The sequence below is a fragment of the Pleurodeles waltl genome, chromosome 6 (genome assembly GCF_031143425.1).
Source record: "Pleurodeles waltl isolate 20211129_DDA chromosome 6, aPleWal1.hap1.20221129, whole genome shotgun sequence".
In the NCBI taxonomy this organism is placed as follows: Eukaryota; Metazoa; Chordata; class Amphibia; order Caudata; family Salamandridae; genus Pleurodeles; species Pleurodeles waltl.
In genome coordinates this window covers 1,460,746,012-1,460,765,392 of record NC_090445.1, presented here as the reverse complement: position 1 = coordinate 1,460,765,392, position 19,381 = coordinate 1,460,746,012, and the positions used below count along the sequence as shown (strand labels likewise).

Genomic DNA, 19,381 nt, shown 5'->3' with positions numbered 1-19,381 from the left:
GCAGGTCCAACTGAACCCTGTGGCACCTATCTGAAGGTGCAATTTCATTGAATTTAAGGGCCTTGTTCTGCTGAATTTAATTTCTGCAACAACTATTCAATATGAAATGCAAAAATTGCTGTGAAACCTTGCAGAGCCGGAGTCAGAAACAGCTCACTGTCAATGCCCACTGGTTTCAGGACATCTCCAGGAGCACTGAAAAATACCAACTGCTCCAAGGGCGTTCGTCCCACATTTGAAAACCTCACTGTGACCCTGGGCTTCTAAAACTTATCTCCTCACTGGAGGTTTCCATTTTCACCTTGACTGGTTTACCAATCACTCAAATCTTACGTACAAGACTTCAGTGTCTGTAGTGTTTTAGGTCAAAAATTTTGACATCTTTCTCATATCACCCAAAAGCTTAAAAAGCTCTGGTAGAAATATACAATACATATGTATATTCTACCCTAACAAGATAAAGTTACACTTGAATCTTCACTCTTTTTAAAGAATATTCATTTAATATAAAACTAGAACTAGACTGTTATTTTTAAGTCTTGTTGGACATGTATGTCCCAACATCTGCACTGTTTCTAAAATGATGTCCTGCACAAAAAGACCATAAGAACATTTGTTTATAAATAACTATAGATATAATGGGTTAAATAACTCCGGGCATGTGATTATAACATTTAGTACAGATTCTAGAGAAAGTGATAGGTTTTTCCACTTACTAGTTGCTTCTTTTCCATCCCGGCAAACCCATTTCTTTAGTAACATGAAACTTTGTGCAGTAAGGGAATTTGGATTTTCTACACGAATCTGGTTGATTTCATCAACAGAAAAATTCAGTTCCCTTGCCAGTTCTGCAAAGCAATCAAAAAGAACATGCACAATTACATAGATGTAATAGCTGAGGATCTACACATTTATCGAAGAGGCAAATAGATAATCATTCAATTGGCTTAGGTAGGAAAGGCCAAAAATGTTTTTATGTACCATAGTTAAATAATGTTTTATTGATATTGCAAATAAATGAGTGAGTAGAGCTGATAGCCCTTAATCTGTGCAACCATACAGTTTCTCCAGACATTAGCTAAAATTCATGAAGAGCTATCTCACCATTGTGATACAAATTTGTTATCCAACTTGTAAATCCTTTAAAATGTGCTGTATTAAGCAAAGGAAAATAAGTTAAATTAGGGAAAGCAGAGTCTGGGTGTTCAATACATTAACATCTGGCAGGATTCTAGCAATCAGATGGATGGGATGCCACTGAATAAATGGGAGGCTAATGGGGTCACTGCCCGAGGACTCTAAATGTGGGTTGGGGGAGGGGCTTGTGATGGGAAACACATCTCAAAGAAAGTTTTGTTACCAAAAGATTGCTTCCTTTTCCATCCATCCACCCAGGTTCTGGAAAAACATCTTCTTATCTATCGGGACTGTCCCAAAAGTACTCCAGATTAAGAAAGATTTGAAGACTTAACTCTTTAAAGAGCACTACATCCAAAATCATTAGTCCACAACTAATTTTCCTTTCCTGTTACTTGCTGAATTTATGTTAGTCTTTGACCATGTTCAGCACTCCACTGTCTTTTGCCTAGGTTCACACAAAAGAAACACCATATATGTAATACATACGTACATACATACAAGCTTTTCTGGAAGGTTGGTGTACTGGACAGTTCCTTCAACATGACAAAGATTTTCAAGCACCCAGGGTTGGTGCCCTTGCATCATTTTTGGTTAAACTTCATATGTTCCTCCGCTGGGGGCCAGTGTAGTGATTTTCAAGGCAAGAGTGAGGTGGTTAACTATCTAGACAGTAAAGTAGTCTAGTTCTGAATTTAGCAGTTTTCCAAACGTAATTTATTGGACACTTACAAGTGAATAGAAGGAATAGGAAACATTTGCTTATGGGTTACACTAAACTTTTTTTTATTTGCAATTAAAAACGGGGGGAGAGAGACCAAATACATTATTACATAAATAATTATTAGCAGGCAAGCAATACAGTCCTAAATTCTTGAAGACATTTTCCAAATATATAGAAATAAGACCTAACAATCTACATTACAGCAGAACATCTTCTTAAAGTGCAAAATATAAAGCAAAACACAAAGGTGCAAATGGCAAAAGACAAAAGTGCAAATATCAGCCTCAAATGATGAAAAATATTTGCCAGGGTAATGGAGCAGGGTAACAAATTAACTCCGATCTCTGAGCCCTCCTTAACACTGCGTCAATCCCCACCCAAGCATCGATACATTCGCAGCTCTACATAAAATGCAATGCATAAATTATCCTAAAAGTAGAAACCACGGGTAAGAAGAAAATATTATTGCTTGGGGGAGACCATATGTGTCTATGTGCCAACTAAACAAACAGAGACAGTGATATAGTAACCACACGCTCAGAAATGAGGAGGCATAGGAATAGGATAGGTCACGGAGAAATGTTTTTTTATAGATGCTAAAAAGGGAAATCTTTGTGACATTGTCGAAGAAGAGCCCTAGTGCAGGCTCTCTAACCATCTATTAATAGAAAGCCAAATTCGAATCCCCTCCTCTGAGCCCTCTGCCCCTTGCATCTATACAAGTTAATCTCCAGATAGTAAATTGATAGCAATCTAGACCTCCATTCTACAAATGTTGGGGGCCCCGCTTTTAGCCAACTGGAAGCTGTACACACGTGAGCCACTGACATTGCAATAAAAATAAAATACGATACTCTATACAAAATCTTGGGTCCATGTGAACCCTAAACTACCCCTAGTAATATCATTGCAAAAGTGATTCGCACCCACTGCCCTATGACCATGCCAATAAAGGAGCCAATAACTTGTTTAAAAAAAAAAACAAAAGAGCCAGAGTAAAGTATGCAAAGTATAAAAGCACGATGTCAGCTTGATTGGGTTCACACCAATGACATCTACTGCTAGATCTCCTACTCAATTTATACATTATGGTCGGGGTACAATAAAGGTCAAATATAGTTTTGCAATGCTGGCTCTTTAGCCCAACTGTGACCAGTACTTTACTACTGAGATCTAGTGACTCCTGGAGAATTAACCCTTCAATCTCGAGTTTCTTTTCCCATTTGGAGTTATGAGGCTTCATATCATCAGACAAGCCTTTTAGTAGGAAAGTACAGATTGTCCCAATTCTGGCTCTTTTGTTGACAGCATTGACTAATGGGACCCGGCTAGGTGAGAATTAGCTCTCATCCAATGTATTAAGAAAATCACAAATCTGGAGAAAGTCTGCCCTAATCAAGTCGTACGTTTCTTGAAGAAACTTCCTCAGCGACTTAACCCCCTTTTGTGTCCACTGTCTTCCTACCGCATCGTGAAACAGCTCAGGTAAGGCTGGCGACCCCCAAAGAGGTGTATAGTAATTGAATTTCTGGAGCCCAACCACTCTTTTGACCCGTCATGAGACTTTGAAATGCCCCATGTAGAACCTTAAACATGTTTTTTTATAATAGCTAGGCTCAATATTTTTCAGAAGCTAACCCTTGTCATCCATGTCGAATATTAACTAACTCATAAACTGATAGGGATTCCGCCGAGGTAAAATTCCCTGTTCTACCCATGATCAATATTCCCAAATTTTGAAGCATACAAGACAGACCAATAGTACAGTGTAAAATTTAGTATAGCCCAGCCCCCACGGTCCTTAGACAACACAAGGAATTTAAAGGCCCTTATGGGCTTTTTAAACTCCAAGATGAAACTGCAGCATGCATTTTCGCATTTAGCAAACCAAAATTTTCTAAACTCCTGAGGGATAGCTCTGAATAGATACAGCAGCCTGAGAAAGATTATCAAGCACCTGGATACCCTATCCGGTGATTAGTCACTCTTTATAAATCCTGATTGATGGATTTCAACATATTACACCTCCCTGCGAGTGAGAGGTGTAAACAGTTGATTCCCCTAAGTTCTTGCCTTACCTGACCTAGGAGAGGAGCTAAATTCAGACTAATCAGGTGTACTGTACCTGATGAGATTCGAATCCCCAAATCCACATCTTACTCCACTTGTCGAGAATACTTGAGGCAAGTTCCCTTTGTGCATATAATCTGTATTTTTTCCACATTGAGCTTATATCCTGAGTACATCCTAAAAGCGACTGTTTCTTTCTTTATCTCCCTTAAGGCCTTTGAGAGGTTAGTAGTAGACACCACTATATCATCTGCATAAGCCAGGACCTTGTTTTTGACCTGATTCACCTCCACCAGAGGAATACCAGAATTCCTTACTAGAAGACTAATAGAGAGGTAGATATAGAGAGAAAATAATAATGGAGAGCATGGACAGCCTTGCCTCGTACCTCGTTATCAGGATTTTATCCGACTTATTTCCCATAATTTGAAGTCTAGAACTAGGGTGTTGATAAAGTTTCTTAGTAACTTTGGAGATATCAGATAGAATGATTACCCTCTGAACACGGTCTACTATACCCCAAGGCGGGACAAAACCATGTTGTCGTTGAGATACTAGAGACGAGAATAACCCTGCCTAGATGATTGGCCAATACTTTGGCACAGATTTTAGCATTGCAGTTGATTAACCAAATTGGTCTGTATGACTCTGGGTTTAGAGGGGGTTTTCCTTTCTTCCTGAATACCACAATGGTTGTTTCCTTCCAAGAGAGAGGGATCTCCACACCCTGAGCTCTTCAAAAGATTGAGAGCAGGTTCTGCTTTATTTCCTGAAAGAAGGTTTTACAAAGTTAAAGGGTAAATTATCAGGCCTTGTAGCTATACCTACGGATAATGAGCTGATCACTTCTTCAATTTCATCTGCTGATATTAATGCCTTGAAAAGCATCCTGATTCTCCGGAGTAAGTTAATTTTTGTTGACTGTATTCAACAGGTGCTCATTCCCCAAATGGGAGATGGTAACATAGAAATCTCTAACGACCTTAACTATTTCAACAGGGGATCCCACATTATGCCCCTGAGAGTCCTGTATCGCCTCTATCCATCTTTCAACCTCCTTCTGCTTAAAATGTTCTGATTTATAAATATGAAATTTAGCAGCAATCTCCTTTCCGAAAAGTCAAAGAATTCCCACTCTCAAAACTGCAATATGTTGCTGAATTTCTGTACTATCCAATTTCCCAATTATTAGCTTTGTTTGTTGCTACTCCGCCAGCGACAGAGCAGTGTAAAATGTCTGGATCTCCTCATGGTTCTCCTTTTGCTGAGATAGGGAGTAAGTCAATATTTCCCCCCTAATAGCCTCTTTCATGGTATCCCAAAGTGCCTGGTCTGTGGCTGTGCCCCTATTTATATGAAATCCTGCCACAGTATCAGCCGTCCTGCCAAAGACTGATAAAAAGTACACAATATCTGAGGATTCACCTGTATGTTTGGCTGGGCATCCAAAGCCAGATTCTGTGATGACACAGGGGGCCAAGCTTCAACCCAAGATTCCTTCATCGCCAGTACAGGGTGGAGGAATCATATAGCCTGGCGCCCAAACCATGTAGATTTTTATAATGGGCAAGAAGATTTAATGTCTATTTTGTTCGACAGACAAATAGACATTAAATCACAAAATATCGGAGTTGTGGGCACTCCGGAGCTCACAGACAATTAAAAATGTTGTCAGAAAGTCAGAGAACCTTTGGAGGCCTCTGATTGGCTAGCTGCCCATGATGGTCTGTAGTCAGTGATTGGTTGGGAGAGTCTTGAGACATACTAGTTTGGTGTAGCCCACCCCCAAAGTGGGGCGGGGTGGGGGCACTGTTGGATTTGAGCACTGTGGGCTGGGGTAGCCTTGTGATCTCTTTGCCAACGATTGCTGTGTGGCTCGATCCTCCTGTCCTGTGGTTATTCCCACCACCCATCTAAGGCAGGCCACTCATCTCTGCTGCTCTACCGCTCACTTCCTGGAATCAGGAGCGGCAGGTCGGCATCACCAACACACTGTATCCTCCCTTGGCAGGTTACTCAGTCTGTTACAGATAATGGCTTACTGTTTGTGCGGTGAAAGCCTTAAAAGTATGTGACCTGTGATGGTGCCTTCAATGTGTTGAGTTCAGTGAGTGTGAGGCGGGGTGAAATGTGTTGCAAACTTATGTAATTTACAATAGCCATAGTATGTTCCTTATCTTAACTATACCTGATCACAATCAAAGAAAAGTCTGATTCCAATTTCAATGACCTTTGTGCTTGACATAAGTAGGCACTTTTCTGAGTGTGTTTATACTTGTGTAATATTTGTGTGTAGACTTAGCTAGTACTACACGGGAGCCTTTTTAAAAAAAAGTTATTCACTGCAACTTCTTTCTTAATAAATCTCCCACTAGTGTGATTAAAATGCCCACAGATGATGTTTATTGTGCACTAAATGTTAGTCCAGTGAACAATTGTTATACCTTACATCACAAATAAGGTTGGCATGAATGATCTGACTCCTTGCAAAACAGACCACCTTCTCCTTTGTTGAGGCCCAATGTGGAAACTAACCTGTGGTCTTCACTCAATGTGTGGCTTAGAGAAGACCGGTCACCTACAGTGGTTTTACTTACTACTCCCAAAAATGTTTAACCAATGTAGGGAAATAATGGCTTGTTCCCAACTCATCTCTCCCTTTCCTCTGGAATAGCTGAATTTCACCAGATACTTGACTTTATTTTATTGTATAAATTCAATTATTTAAGCAGTTTTTATGTTGCACTGTAGCAAGTGAAGAGAGTTGCATAGTGTCACACATATCGTGGGGAGAGGGAATAATGTCTGCCAGAGGCAAACTATTGGAGGAAGAAGTGGGTCTTTGGCAGTTTCCAGGTTGATCTGTGGTCAGATGGAATGCGCAGATGTGGAAGGAGATTGGAGCAGATGAATGAGCTTTGCTTATGCACCAATCTTCCTACAATCCTCAGTTAAAATATGTGCCTTTGATACCCTTAACTGCTCAAAATATCTTTGCAGAGCATGTACTCAGACATAATTAATATAAGCAGAGGCGCCTTAAACCCAGTTCCAACCGAGAACAAAAGGAGAATGAAAAAAAGGGGGCTGGGCCTCCATGTGGCAGGAGGAGAGGGACAGCAGCAGGCACACAGCTGCCACGTCACAGAGAACTGGCACTTCCAAAGCTTAAGACCCTCAACCTATTACAGCCACTACTACCTCCAGGCTACAAGTTCGACTTCTTGATGCCGGTGCTGTCACCTGCACCATCCAAGGTCCCTAATACTCCAGAACCAACAAAAGCTGGGCAGCATGCCAACACCACCACCAGCAGCACATAGAGCAGGTTGTTCCTGCTCCCTACCATATCTTTTGGCAGCAGTCTGTTCATCCGTTTGTTTGTTTAGACTTATTAAAACAATGGAAAGAAAGGAGAGACGAGAACAAGGAGAGTGATAAAAGCAACTAAATGAGAGAGAGAGGAGAAGGAGAATTATAGAGACTAGAAGAAGGACAAATCAAGATGGGGTAGAGCAAGCAGATTAAAACAGAAAGAGAAAATAGGAGAGAGGAGAGAGAGAGAGAAAGAGGGAAAGATGGATATATTAGGGGGAGACTCAGAGAGAGAAAGAAAAAAGAGGGAGAGCGAAAGAAAGAGACAGGTGGGAGAGAGATGGGCAGACGACAGAGAATGGAGAAAGTAGGTGAGAAAGAGAGCTAGTGATAGAGAGAAACTCCTGAAAACTGCTGAAGTCAAGACAAGAGCTGGTAGCTTGACTCTACAACTGCTATACCCCTGGGGCGAGATGACTGAGCCAATAGCACTATAACCTACTTCAAAACCAAAATGAAATTTTATGTAAAAAAAAAAAGGGTACAAAAAACTGCATTCCAAAATTAAAAGCGAAAAATATGCTTGATTATATAAAATAACACAAAGGTGATAATGGAACTTTGCATAAGTAGCAGGATTTTTAAAGCTAATTTTGAACTGTTATACTCTATCCACACGTCTCCAGCATTGTTCTTTAACCATAAACATTGTCAACATATTTCTTTAAATATGCTGTGAGGTGAGTGTTACACACTTTCAGCAAATTCTGACATTTTAACCACTAACCTAAGCAAAATGCAAAACTAGAAGTCCCAGAATTCAGTGTGTGGTGGGCTTTAAAAAAAAACAGTACCGGCTGGGGTTACAAATCATAATGATGGGGCAGGTGCTATTCTGGCAGCCATACTGCAAAACAGCTTCTTCTGGTTCAAAAATGTTGATGAAGAGGCTGTAGCAACTGAATATGAAAACTACTAGCACTGCAACACGTGAGTCACACATGGCTGTACCTTCTGTAGTTAATACTTATAGCGACTCCTGGGTTTTAGGCAAGACTAAGCACTTTGCATTCTGGAACTAGTGCATCACTTTTCACAATGGGGGATTGGATCTTGTCTTACAAGACTACTGTGCGTTACCAAATTGATTGCATGTTGTTTATTATAAACCACAAATATTTTCAATATGATCATCATGTTAGAAAAAAGAGTTAGTTAGTGGTAGTGTATAAATACTAAAAGGAGTGTTTTAGCCCCTCATAAATGCTAATTTTATTACAAGACAGGAGGCTCATATTATGCTTTAATTTAACAGCAGCCAAGAAACTACAAATCCCAGAATCCCTGGGAAAAAAACTACAAAACTGCATCACAATGGGGTCCGCCAATCACACGACGAGCCCCATAATAACTATCTTGACTGAGAGCAACAAGCCCTCTTTTCTTGCTGCTCGCAGTCAAGATAAGTACACTGCTCGCATTTTTATGTATTACGTCTATCGTATTTTAGTGTATATGGTCTATATATATTCTTAACCTTTTATTATGTCTCCGTTTCTCTGTGGGTGTTTATATTGCATTGAAATTGCCCCTTAATGGTTAATTTTTCTTTCAAACGCGCTCGAGCGCTCCGTTGCGCATTTTCGCGCTGTCAGGCCGACTGTCAGAACGTTCGGTAAACGTTCTGACAGCCGCGCCTCAAGCAACGGCATTCTTGGCATTCCTCCCCACACGCGGTAAGCTACAGCGTGTGCTGAAGTTTCTTCACGCTCGGTTGGTTTTACGAGCGTCTCCTCCAGATACTTTCAGCTTCATTAAGCGATTTCAGCGTGTTCAGTTTACACGCTTCACTGCCTGGCTCAGTTTATTGATTTTCTTTAAGGAATTCCTCTCGGCCTCACACGCTTTGGTATTTCAACGCGTTTTCTCTCGAGGTTAGTGGCACACCTCCTCACACCCCGGCCAACCTCCCCAAACCATTTAACCCTTTCCCAATTAATTATTTCGTTAGTTTAAACAGGATTTCTCCTGTTTCTTTTCCCTATTATTAATTTTAATTATTGTTTTTTCCCCATTATGTCCGAAGACGACCAAACCCAGTCCATTAAGGACAATTTGAAATCCTTTATTAAGGATTCAGTCCAACACGCTGTTTCTGTGTCTATGTTGGAGGTTTCAAAAAATTTGGAGACCTCTATTTCGAAAATGCTTCACGCACCCAGAGTAAACCCTCTTTTGAGAGGCAAGAAACGTGTGTCCTATTCTAAGGACAGTTCTAAAGGCGTTTCTCATAAATTTGTGCCTCCAACCCGAGAGGCGAAATCTTCGGGTCTCCCCTCCTCCCCGCTTAATATCCTTCACTTACGGGACACGGACAGTGATGGGGATGATGATGATGATGTCTTACAAGACACTCTAGATAATAATTATTTGGATGGGCCTCTGGAGAAAAGGCGAAAAATGTCTCCTCATGAGTACTCTCCTCACTTAGTGCCCGAAGATCTGGTTGACCCGGTTGGCGAACCTTTGTTCGACCCTACTACCATCCATCATCCCAACTCCTCTGAATGGTTCCCCTCTGAGCACGTTTCGGATTACGTCTCTTTCTATCTCAGACACCCCCTGGATAAATCATCCAGAAATAAATTAAAATCTGAATGTCCCAGACCTTCAATCCCATGTAAAGTCACAGACACCCCTGCCATTGATCCCAATATGCTCCTTTTCTTCACAAAATTTGGGAAAGACCCCAAAAAGGGAGGGATTTTCAACCTTGCTGAGGACGCCAAGTTGGAGGGCTCCCAGGTGGATCCCGACACCCTCTCCAACTGGGCTCAACGTGCAATCTGTATGCTGGGCAACGCCAACTCGTACATTTCCCAGGAACGTCGTAAAAGCCTCCTCCTCAGGATTGACCCAAAACTCAGCACTCTTGCTTCTAAGGAGGAAGGCCTTAATGCTGATGGTCTTCTTTTTGGAGACTCTTTCATAAAAGAGATGGGCAAGTACGTCTCTACCTTTAATTCTCTGGACAAAGCCCATTATTCGATGAAGAGAATATTTTCCAACCGGGTTTTTGGAAGGGCCGGCAAAGGAAGGAGCCGTTTTGCCGGCCGCTTCTCAGCAAGAGGTCAATCCCTCAACAGAGGCTCCTACACCCAATCCAACCAGCTTGAAGTGTATCAAGGATACAAGCCCCAATTCTACCCCCGCAGATTCCGCGGTGGCCGCAACAGGGGTTATAGAACCAAAGGAGATCAACTTGCAGGTAAGAACTTTGAGTTCTGGCCTTCCTCCAGTAGGAGGCAGACTAGCTTTGTGTTTAAGCGCTTGGTTGTCAATAACTTCCGATCCTTGGGTAATCCAGGCCGTCCAAGGTTATTGCATAGAACTTTACCAGACTCCCTTTCAACCCTTTCTTCCTCATCCTCTTTGGTTTTCTCACGATTAGTCTCGCCTCATTCAAGTCGAGATACAAGATTTACTGTCAAAACAAGCGATCGAAAAAGTGGCCTTCGACGCTTCGGGGTTTCTCAGCAATATCTTTTTGGTTCAAAAGAAAAACAAAAAACATCGCCCGGTCATAAATTTGAAGGAGTTCAACAATTTTGTAGTGTATCACCACTTCAAGATGGAAACTATTCTCCATCTCAGGGATATCCTTCTTCACAACGACTGGTTAGTTCGCATAGATCTCCAGGATGCCTATCTCTCAGTACCGGTACACCCTTCATTCAGAAAATTCCTCCAGTTCCGGTGGGAACATACTTTCTTTCGTTTCAAAACCCTGCCCTTCGGTCTTTCTTCTGCCCCTTGGTGCTTCACCAAGATACTCAAACCCGTGGTGACCTTTCTCAGGGCTCAAGGGATACGCCTTATCGTCTATCTCGACGACTTCCTATTGATGGCCCAAAACAAGTCTTCCCTGACAGCCTATCTAATAATTTGTCAGGACCTTCTTTCTCAGTTGGGGTTCCTTATAAACTTCCAAAAGTCGTCCCTTGTTCCTTCTCAAACCCTCGAGTTTTTGGGATTCCTCGTCAACACCGCCGACTCGATTCTCCAGCTTCCCCAGGACAAAGTTTCTTTGATAAAGAAAGAAATTCGTCATGCTCTGTCTCTCCCTTGTACTTCCCTCAGGGCACTGGCTCGTCTTGTAGGTCTCCTTTCCTCTTCCATCCAAGCCATTTTCCCGGGCCCTTTACACTACAGGGCCCTTCAGAGGCTCAAGATCCGACACCTTCAACAGGGTCTGTCATATTCGGATCAGGTTGTTCTCGACGCGGACTCCAGGGAAGAACTCACATGGTGGATGAGTCATTTAGACGCCTGGAACGGGAGAACGATTTTCTCTGCCGCCCCAGATCTTGTCTTAGAGTCAGATGCAAGTCTGACAGGATGGGGCGCAAGATGTGGTCCACACTCGACTGGCGGACCATGGTCCGTTCAGGAGTCGTCAATGCACATAAACTGTTTAGAGATGCTTGCAGGTTCCTTTGCCATCCAGTCCTTTACCAAAGACAGAATAAAATGTTCCATCCTTCTCAGAATGGACAATCTATCGGCAGTAACTTACATAAACCGTCTGGGCGGTACTCGATCCAAACCTTTAGCTCTCTTGGCCAAGAGCCTTTGGGAATTTTGTCTTCACAAAAATATTTCGGTCAGAGCGGAATACCTCCCAGGCAATCTCAATGTGGTGGCCGATTGGTTCTCAAGGCACTCCCACGACTCAAGCGATTGGCGACTTCACCCCTCCATATTCAAGCGTCTTTCTTCTATCTTTGGTACAATGTCCATAGACCTCTTTGCCTCAAGACTCAATTCCCATTTTCCCAAATTCTTCAGCTGGAGACCAGATCCCTTAGCCTTAGCTACCGACGCTTTTCTCCAACCGTGGCCTCCTTCCCTGCTGTACGCTTTTCCCCCCTTCTTCTTTATTGCTCGGGTCCTAGCACATGTCCGTCGTCAGGGCTCCTCCCTAGTGTTAATCACCCCATTCTGGCAGTCCCAACCCTGGTTTCCGAACCTTTTAGAACTCTCGTCAGATCTTCCAGTTCTGATCTCCCCTTTTCCAGACCTCCTTCTGAATCCCCAGGGACATCCTCACGACCTCATGATACAAGGTTCCCTATCCCTCATAGCTTGGAGAGTTTCGGGGCTTCCTGGAGAACCCCAGGAATTTCGCAACAGGCTGTCCATTTCATCCAACAATCTTGGGCTCCGGGCACCTCGAAAGTCTATTGAGCGGCTTGGGCAGTATGGTGAGGCTGGTGTGTGGACAGGGATTTCAATCCCGTTTCAGCTGACGTTACCTTAATTGTAAATTTCCTAGCTTCCTTAGCCTCTCAAGGCAAGGCGTATCGTACCGTCAATACATATAGATCAGCAATTTCTTCAGAACACGTCAGAGTGGATGGTAGACCAGTGGGAGAGCATCCCTTAGTTTGCCGCCTACTAAAAGGAATACGTTTTTCCAAACCCCCAAATATAAGTCTATGTGGGATGTGAATTCCGTCCTCCATCTTCTTCTTTCTTGGCCCGATAATTCAGAACTTTCATTAAAATATTTGTCTGCTAAAATCACTATGCTCCTCTGTTTGGTCTCTATTAAACGAGTTTCTGATGTTAAAGCTCTGGATGTTTCCTCCTTTCAGTTTTCTGCATTTGGTGTGTGTTTCAATGTGGCTAGACGTACCAAGACTAATTTGTCTTCCGTGTTTTATCCCTTTTTTCCCTCCCAACCTAAGTTGTGTGTAGCTAATTGCTTAAAAACGTACGTTTCACGAACTGCAGATCTCAGGACATCCTCTTCTTCTCAATTGTTGATTTCCTATCAAAAGCCCCATAAACCGGTCTCATCTCCCACTTTAGCCCGTTGGCTCAAGTGGCTGATGAATTTGGCTGGTGTCCCTATTGATATTTATGGTGCCCATTCCGTTAGAGGAGCTACGGCTTATAAGGCCTTTTTTGCTGGGGCTAGTTTACAGGATATCCTTAGATCTGCAGATTGGTCTAACGTCAATACATTTAGAACGTTCTATTGTAAACCGGTTGATCATCCTATGCAAAATGTTGTTTCATTGCTTTGAACAAGCATAATATGAGCCTCCTGTCTTGTAATAAAATTTAGATTTTCCTAGCCTTGGTGTCAGAAAGGCTAGATTTTATTAAAGACAAGGAGGCGAGTATTATCCCGCCTCTTCTAACCCTCCCTGTTCTTTTGTTCTAGTTGCCTCAACCGCAACCAGTAGCAACGCTACCGTCTGACCAGCTTCCTTCACCTCCTCCTTCTGGACCTTTTCTTCAACCAACAGGATCTACACGAGGTTATCCTTTCCTCAAGGCCTTCGGCTTCGACGTACTTTCCGCATTTTTGACTCTTTATGGTCTACTGTTGTTTTTCTCACATCGTTCTATTGACTGACTTTTGCAAGAAAAGAGGGCTTGTTGCTCTCAGTCAAGATAGTTATTATGGGGCTCGTCGTGTGATTGGCGGACCCCATTGTGATGCAGTTTTGTAGTTTTTTTCCCAGGGATTCTGGGATTTGTAGTTTCTTGGCTGCTGTTAAATTAAAGCATGAAAAGTAAAGCATAATACTCGCCTCCTTGTCTTTAATAAAATCTAGCCTTTCTGACACCAAGGCTAAGAAAATCTCAATTTGTATCTAATTAAATACTTTTGCTTGGCCCTATCCGCACTCAAAGTGAAACACATTGCCTAACTAAATGTCACGCATAAGCATGCAAAATACATTCAGAAGTCATAGCTAAGCAATCTGAAGGCTTGGCAGCTATGTAGTGATGTGTATTGTTATTGCTACGAGGCCCCAACCTGTCAAGAAAGCACTGTAAATATGTATATAAATAGAATGCTACAAAATATGCAAAAAGGTTTAAGATAAAATCATGTTTCCAAAATGTAGTCATTAGTAATGCCCAGAGTGTGCGTAATGCAATTTGTTTTATATAACTGTTGCTTAAAAGCCCACACTTCACACCTGAGCTGCTAACTCCCTTGCACTACCACTGAAGACTAAATTTTCGCCATCACAAAAGTTTAATGTGACACTATCAATTAAAGCCAGTAATGGCTCCCAATCACCCTTTACACTTGCAGATTAAACTCCTCATACATGTATGAGCCTTGGAAACGGTCTCATCTTGCACTACCACTGAAGACTAAATTTTCGCTATCACAAAAGCTTCATGTGATTTTATCAATTAAAGGCAGTAATGGTTCCCAAGCACCCTTTGCATTTGCAGATTAACCTCCTCATACATGTATAAGCTTTGGAAATGGTCTCATGTGCGTTTGCTTTTTGCTCTTATTTTTATGATTCTACATGGCATAGGATAAAAGGTTATTGCTGATGCTGCACTGCATCAACTAATAGCACTGGCAAAACGAATAGGTCGGAATGAAAAGCCAGACCTATAGACTTTGTTAACAGTCTACAAAAATATGCATTTGCTTTGCCCTATACACGTGGGTGAGGTACCACTGTTCCCGTTTCATTCTTCATCTTTTTTCTTTCCTAATACTTTCTTTATGACTTATTTCCTTTTTTCTTTTCTTATTTCTTTCTATTTTTATTATTTATTTTATCCATCATTCTTAGGCAACTACACATAATTTCTAGTGTTTTTTGTAACGTGGATGGTAGATTTAAGTTGCATTTTTGTTAGCTTGTACTTTTCCAAATCTCAAAGCCTTGTCCCCAGTGTAAATATTTTCTTGGCTTCTAGGGTGCAGCCAGTGTAGCACCAGACTATGTGCGTTCACAACTTGCCAAAGCATGAACGGGATTGTTATGAATCGTAGTAGCAGAGTAGAGATACATTGCACCTGCAGGCAACATCAACCTTTGTTCTCAGAGTTTGGAAAATTGTAGGAGAAAAACTGTATCAAGATTTAGTGCAGTCTTCTATGTGAAAAGCTTGTTCTCATAAATAGCTCAACATTTCTGGACATGAGTTTAAAACTGAATCAAGTATAGTTTCAGACTTGATCACGTTATCCTGTTGACAGGGAAATGTGTGTTATCAAAGTCTGTTCAACTTTGGTTTTAAAAAAGTAAAGACACTGATAAAAAATAAAACAGTTAGGAGAAGAAAAACCAAAAAAGAACCAACTGACGTTGGGCCTTGTCCCACTCCACATAATCCTAACATAACCTAGAACAAACAGTATGATGCTGAAAAATAAAACAAGTTTTTCAATCTCACTGGATGGAATCCTAGCCATGGGTAGCCCTGAAGGGGAGCCAGGCGGGAGAAGGACCAAAAATGTACTGCACTTTTTGCCAAAAATATCCTACTGTAGCAGTCTGCTATTGAGGTTCGGGTAGAAATGCATTCTTAAGTGGATGTGACCAGTTGCACATTGAACCAATCAGAGCTCATGAAACAAGTAAGACACATAGGACATGTTTCATGGGACTGCAAGGATATGAAAGAAAATGCCTTGCAGTCTCAGACTCTTACAGTGAGTACCTCAAATTCTAGTGCCCCTACGGAACAGCCCCTCATCATGGAAGCACTGCAAAAACTGAAGGAGAGAGAAAGAAATAAACTAACCATCTTGTTTATTAATGCTTACCTAATTGCAAAACAAGATGAGTCACTCTCAGACATGGAAACCATATGTAGAGCTATGAAGAAAGCAGGTGTGGATACAGGAGAAAATTATACAAACCGCGAAAAAAGCCTCAGAGTTCATCAGATGTGAGGCAGATACACTTCGATGGGACATCATAAAAATTATTTAAAATTCATGCTTCATCTGCATTATTGCTGACAGAAGCACAGACAGTGCCATCATTGAACAAGAAACTGTGCTGCGAGAGCAGTCAAAGATGGGAAACCTTACACTCTATTTGCAGATCTTCTTACACTCAAACATACACATGCTCAAGGTATTCTGGATGGTATAGTTAAAAGAATCCAAAGATTAGCATTGGATTTAGTAGGTATGAGGTCTACAGACTATGCAGGCCCATCGTGATAGCGGTCAGTTTTGATAGTGCTGCAGTTGTGATGAGATCTAAGGAAGGGGTTGCAGCACTTCTAAAGAAAGACACTCCTTTTCTTCTACTGTTCCACTGTGCAGCTCACAAAGTTTAGCTAGAGATTCTAGACACTGTAAAATTAAATCTCTCTATTTGTCAGTTTGAACAAACTTTTAAATGGATTTTCAAATTTTACTGGTATAGTCTAATGAACTGCTTGTATTGCATGTTCCTCCTACTGCAGAGAGATGTGAATTTACCCTAGTAGGCCTAAAGTGTGAGCTGAGTGAATATATGCAGCAGTTTAAAAAACTGTACCACCCCGAGGAAAATAAGTTTGGAAACATTTCTAATGATGGCTGGAAAATAAAGTTATCAGGATGCTGCCCACCAGCAGCAACAATCCAAATTGACAGTAAGCTCATCGACAGTGTGGTTAAGTACACTGATGAGAGATTTGCATATTTTAATTGCATGCCTGTTCAAGGATTTCAGGCATTTGATTATACATTATGGACAAAAAGTAGAGAGGAAATCCATAAATGTGGGTTCTCTGATATTTTGGCAATAGTTCAACATTGTGAAGTACTTTTCGCCACAGATGACAGGTAGGCAATTGTACAGGAGTTTTGTGGACTTAAAACCCATCTGAAAATCATTCAGCCCAAAGGCATTACTGTATTGCCTGCGTACTCCACCCTGCAAGCAAGAAAACCTTCCACACTGAATAATATATTCAAGTTTATGTAGATGATGTTCACATTCATTGTGTCTGCAGCAGAAGTTGAACATGCGTTTTCTTCAATGAATATAATTAAGAACCCACTAAGAACACGGTTAAATCAAGATGTTCTCCAAGACCTAACGCGCCTTAAGATAGGAGGACCCAACTTTGAGGAATGACCCCAGCAGAGCTATTGATCTCTGGCTTACAACAGGAGGCACAAATCATGTGTGCAGACACAAAATGCCACATCTATCATAACTATTGAAGTATTATTATCAATATGAGTCTTAAAGCAGCCTGCCATGCAAGATCATTTATTGTTGTATTCCTATACTTTTAGATAATAGGGATAATATCGCTGTTTTCAAGTTTTTCTTCAGCATGATTACAAAACACTGAATTGTTATTGGTTTTAATAAAACTAAATAAAAACATATTACAAGCTTCTCTGTCAGCCCTTATAATTGATGTAGGAAGTAGGTGGGACAAGTGGATTATTCAGGACATGTAGACCTCAGTAGCATTTTGTCCCTTGGCCAAGCAGATTATTAAAAAAATTCCACACCCACGCCAACATCAACCTTGCCTGACCGAGTAGGCAGGCACATTGATAATATAGGCAAAAGGTTCTAGACATTGTCAGCAACAACAGTTTAAGTGGCCATTTTCCTAGCTATATTGAACAGATACAATAGACAAATCTGGTCAGACATCACCTGAAATATATATAATATTTTCTGCCTAAAGATTAAAAAAAATGAGAGGCAAAGAAAATCTTGAAGGAAGTAGAGGGAACCTCATCAGAGATAACTGATTGTCCAAAGCACTACTCTGTCTCACTTCATACCTCTATCAATCTATTCTTTATCCCTACTCTCTGATTCATCCTAAACCTCATTCTACTACTAGGATTTCCAAAATAGCCCTTAGTAGACTCTTCCCCCTCTATCTCGCCTGGCTCACCCAAACCTCAGTTTACTGTTATGGTCTCCTAAACAACCCTACTATATTCTCCCTCATGTATCTCTCCTTTGACCCATCCAAAACCTCATTTCACTACTATTGGCCTCCCTTATTCCTTTCTACAGACTCTTCCCTCCTCCATCGCTCCTTTACTCATCCCAAATCTCATAATCTCATTTTACTACTATGATCTCCCAATTAACACTTTCTGGAGTCTTCTCCATTATTCTATTCAATCCAACTAACAGACTCACATGTCCGCTTCTCAAATTAGCCCATATTTCCCTATGCTAATGCTATACTCATATTTCCCTATACTAACCCACCATTAATCCTTTTGGATTCCAGAGTAGCATGCTACTCCGCAAAAAGCACTTCCGACACCTCGTCAGGGGTAGTAAGCACTATATAAATACAATTACAATTAATGACTAAGAATTTCCCTATCCAATCACATAAATGTTTCATACTCTGTATTAAGTGGTATGTGGTCTGATAAAACCTATTACTGGAACTTCTAATACTAAGGGATTATGGTCCGAGAGGGCCCTAGGAAATCTCTTGACTATTGCCTAATGACAAAGTTTAGTGGAAACAAAAAAATAATAATTAAGTGCACCAGCTTATTGTGTGGTGCAGAAAAGAAAGTGTATCTCGGGTCTGGAGGCATATGATTATCCCAAATGTCCACCAATCCGTGCCCTTGAACCAGTCATTGAAGTGCTTTTAACACTAAAGGTTTCCTACCAGTCTATACATGGACCCCTACTAAATCCTTTCTGATCTCTAATTTTATATTGAAATCCTCACATAAAATAAGAGATGCTGTCAAGAGGCTAATTCGATGTTTAGAAAATTAAGGATCAGCCTCATCCAAGTTAGAACCATACACCGAACATAGTGTAAATCTCCCTCCCCTAAACAACACTCTAAAATAACTTACCTACCCCCTTTATCTGTGGCACTCTGGATCACTGAACAATTAGCATGTCTGGCAAAAATGGCTGACCCCCTGGATGATAAGCCATGGTGGGTGCAAGCTAGGATGAGAACCCCAGGTCCGCAAAAACAGGTCTCTTACCCCAGGTAGTGTGTGTTTCTTGGAAACATATAATATTGAGTTTCACCGTCATTAGACCTAAAGGCTTCCTCCTCCTCGTGGCCCTGTCATTCAGACCACAGATATTAATTGTACATATACAGATATTACTAGCCATCATTTGGATAGTATTAAGAAAGCCAGATTGCCTTTCTGACCCCATCAGAACCTCAGGAGACTCCAAGATCTGAGCACACTCACTATAGCCAACTTTCTTTCCCAGATGCTAAGCAACCAGAGCGAATGCTCCTCATAACCAACATTTACCCCCACACCATCAACTCCTTCCCTTTGCCTACCATACCTAAAATCTGATACTCTGCTGTTTCCACTCA

General features: G+C 41.3%; 1 protein-coding gene across 36 annotated transcripts in view; it reads right to left on the bottom strand.

Annotated features, from left to right (window-relative positions):
• ANK3 (ankyrin 3) overlaps positions 1-19,381 on the bottom strand; it is a 1,678,649-nt gene that overhangs the window by 98,017 nt on the left and 1,561,251 nt on the right. For all 36 annotated transcript variants that reach the window (XM_069240922.1, XM_069240928.1, XM_069240923.1 and 33 more), the window contains one exon: positions 717-848. In XM_069240922.1, the coding sequence (XP_069097023.1) occupies positions 717-848 (132 nt within the window). The remainder of the gene's footprint in view (positions 1-716; positions 849-19,381) is intronic.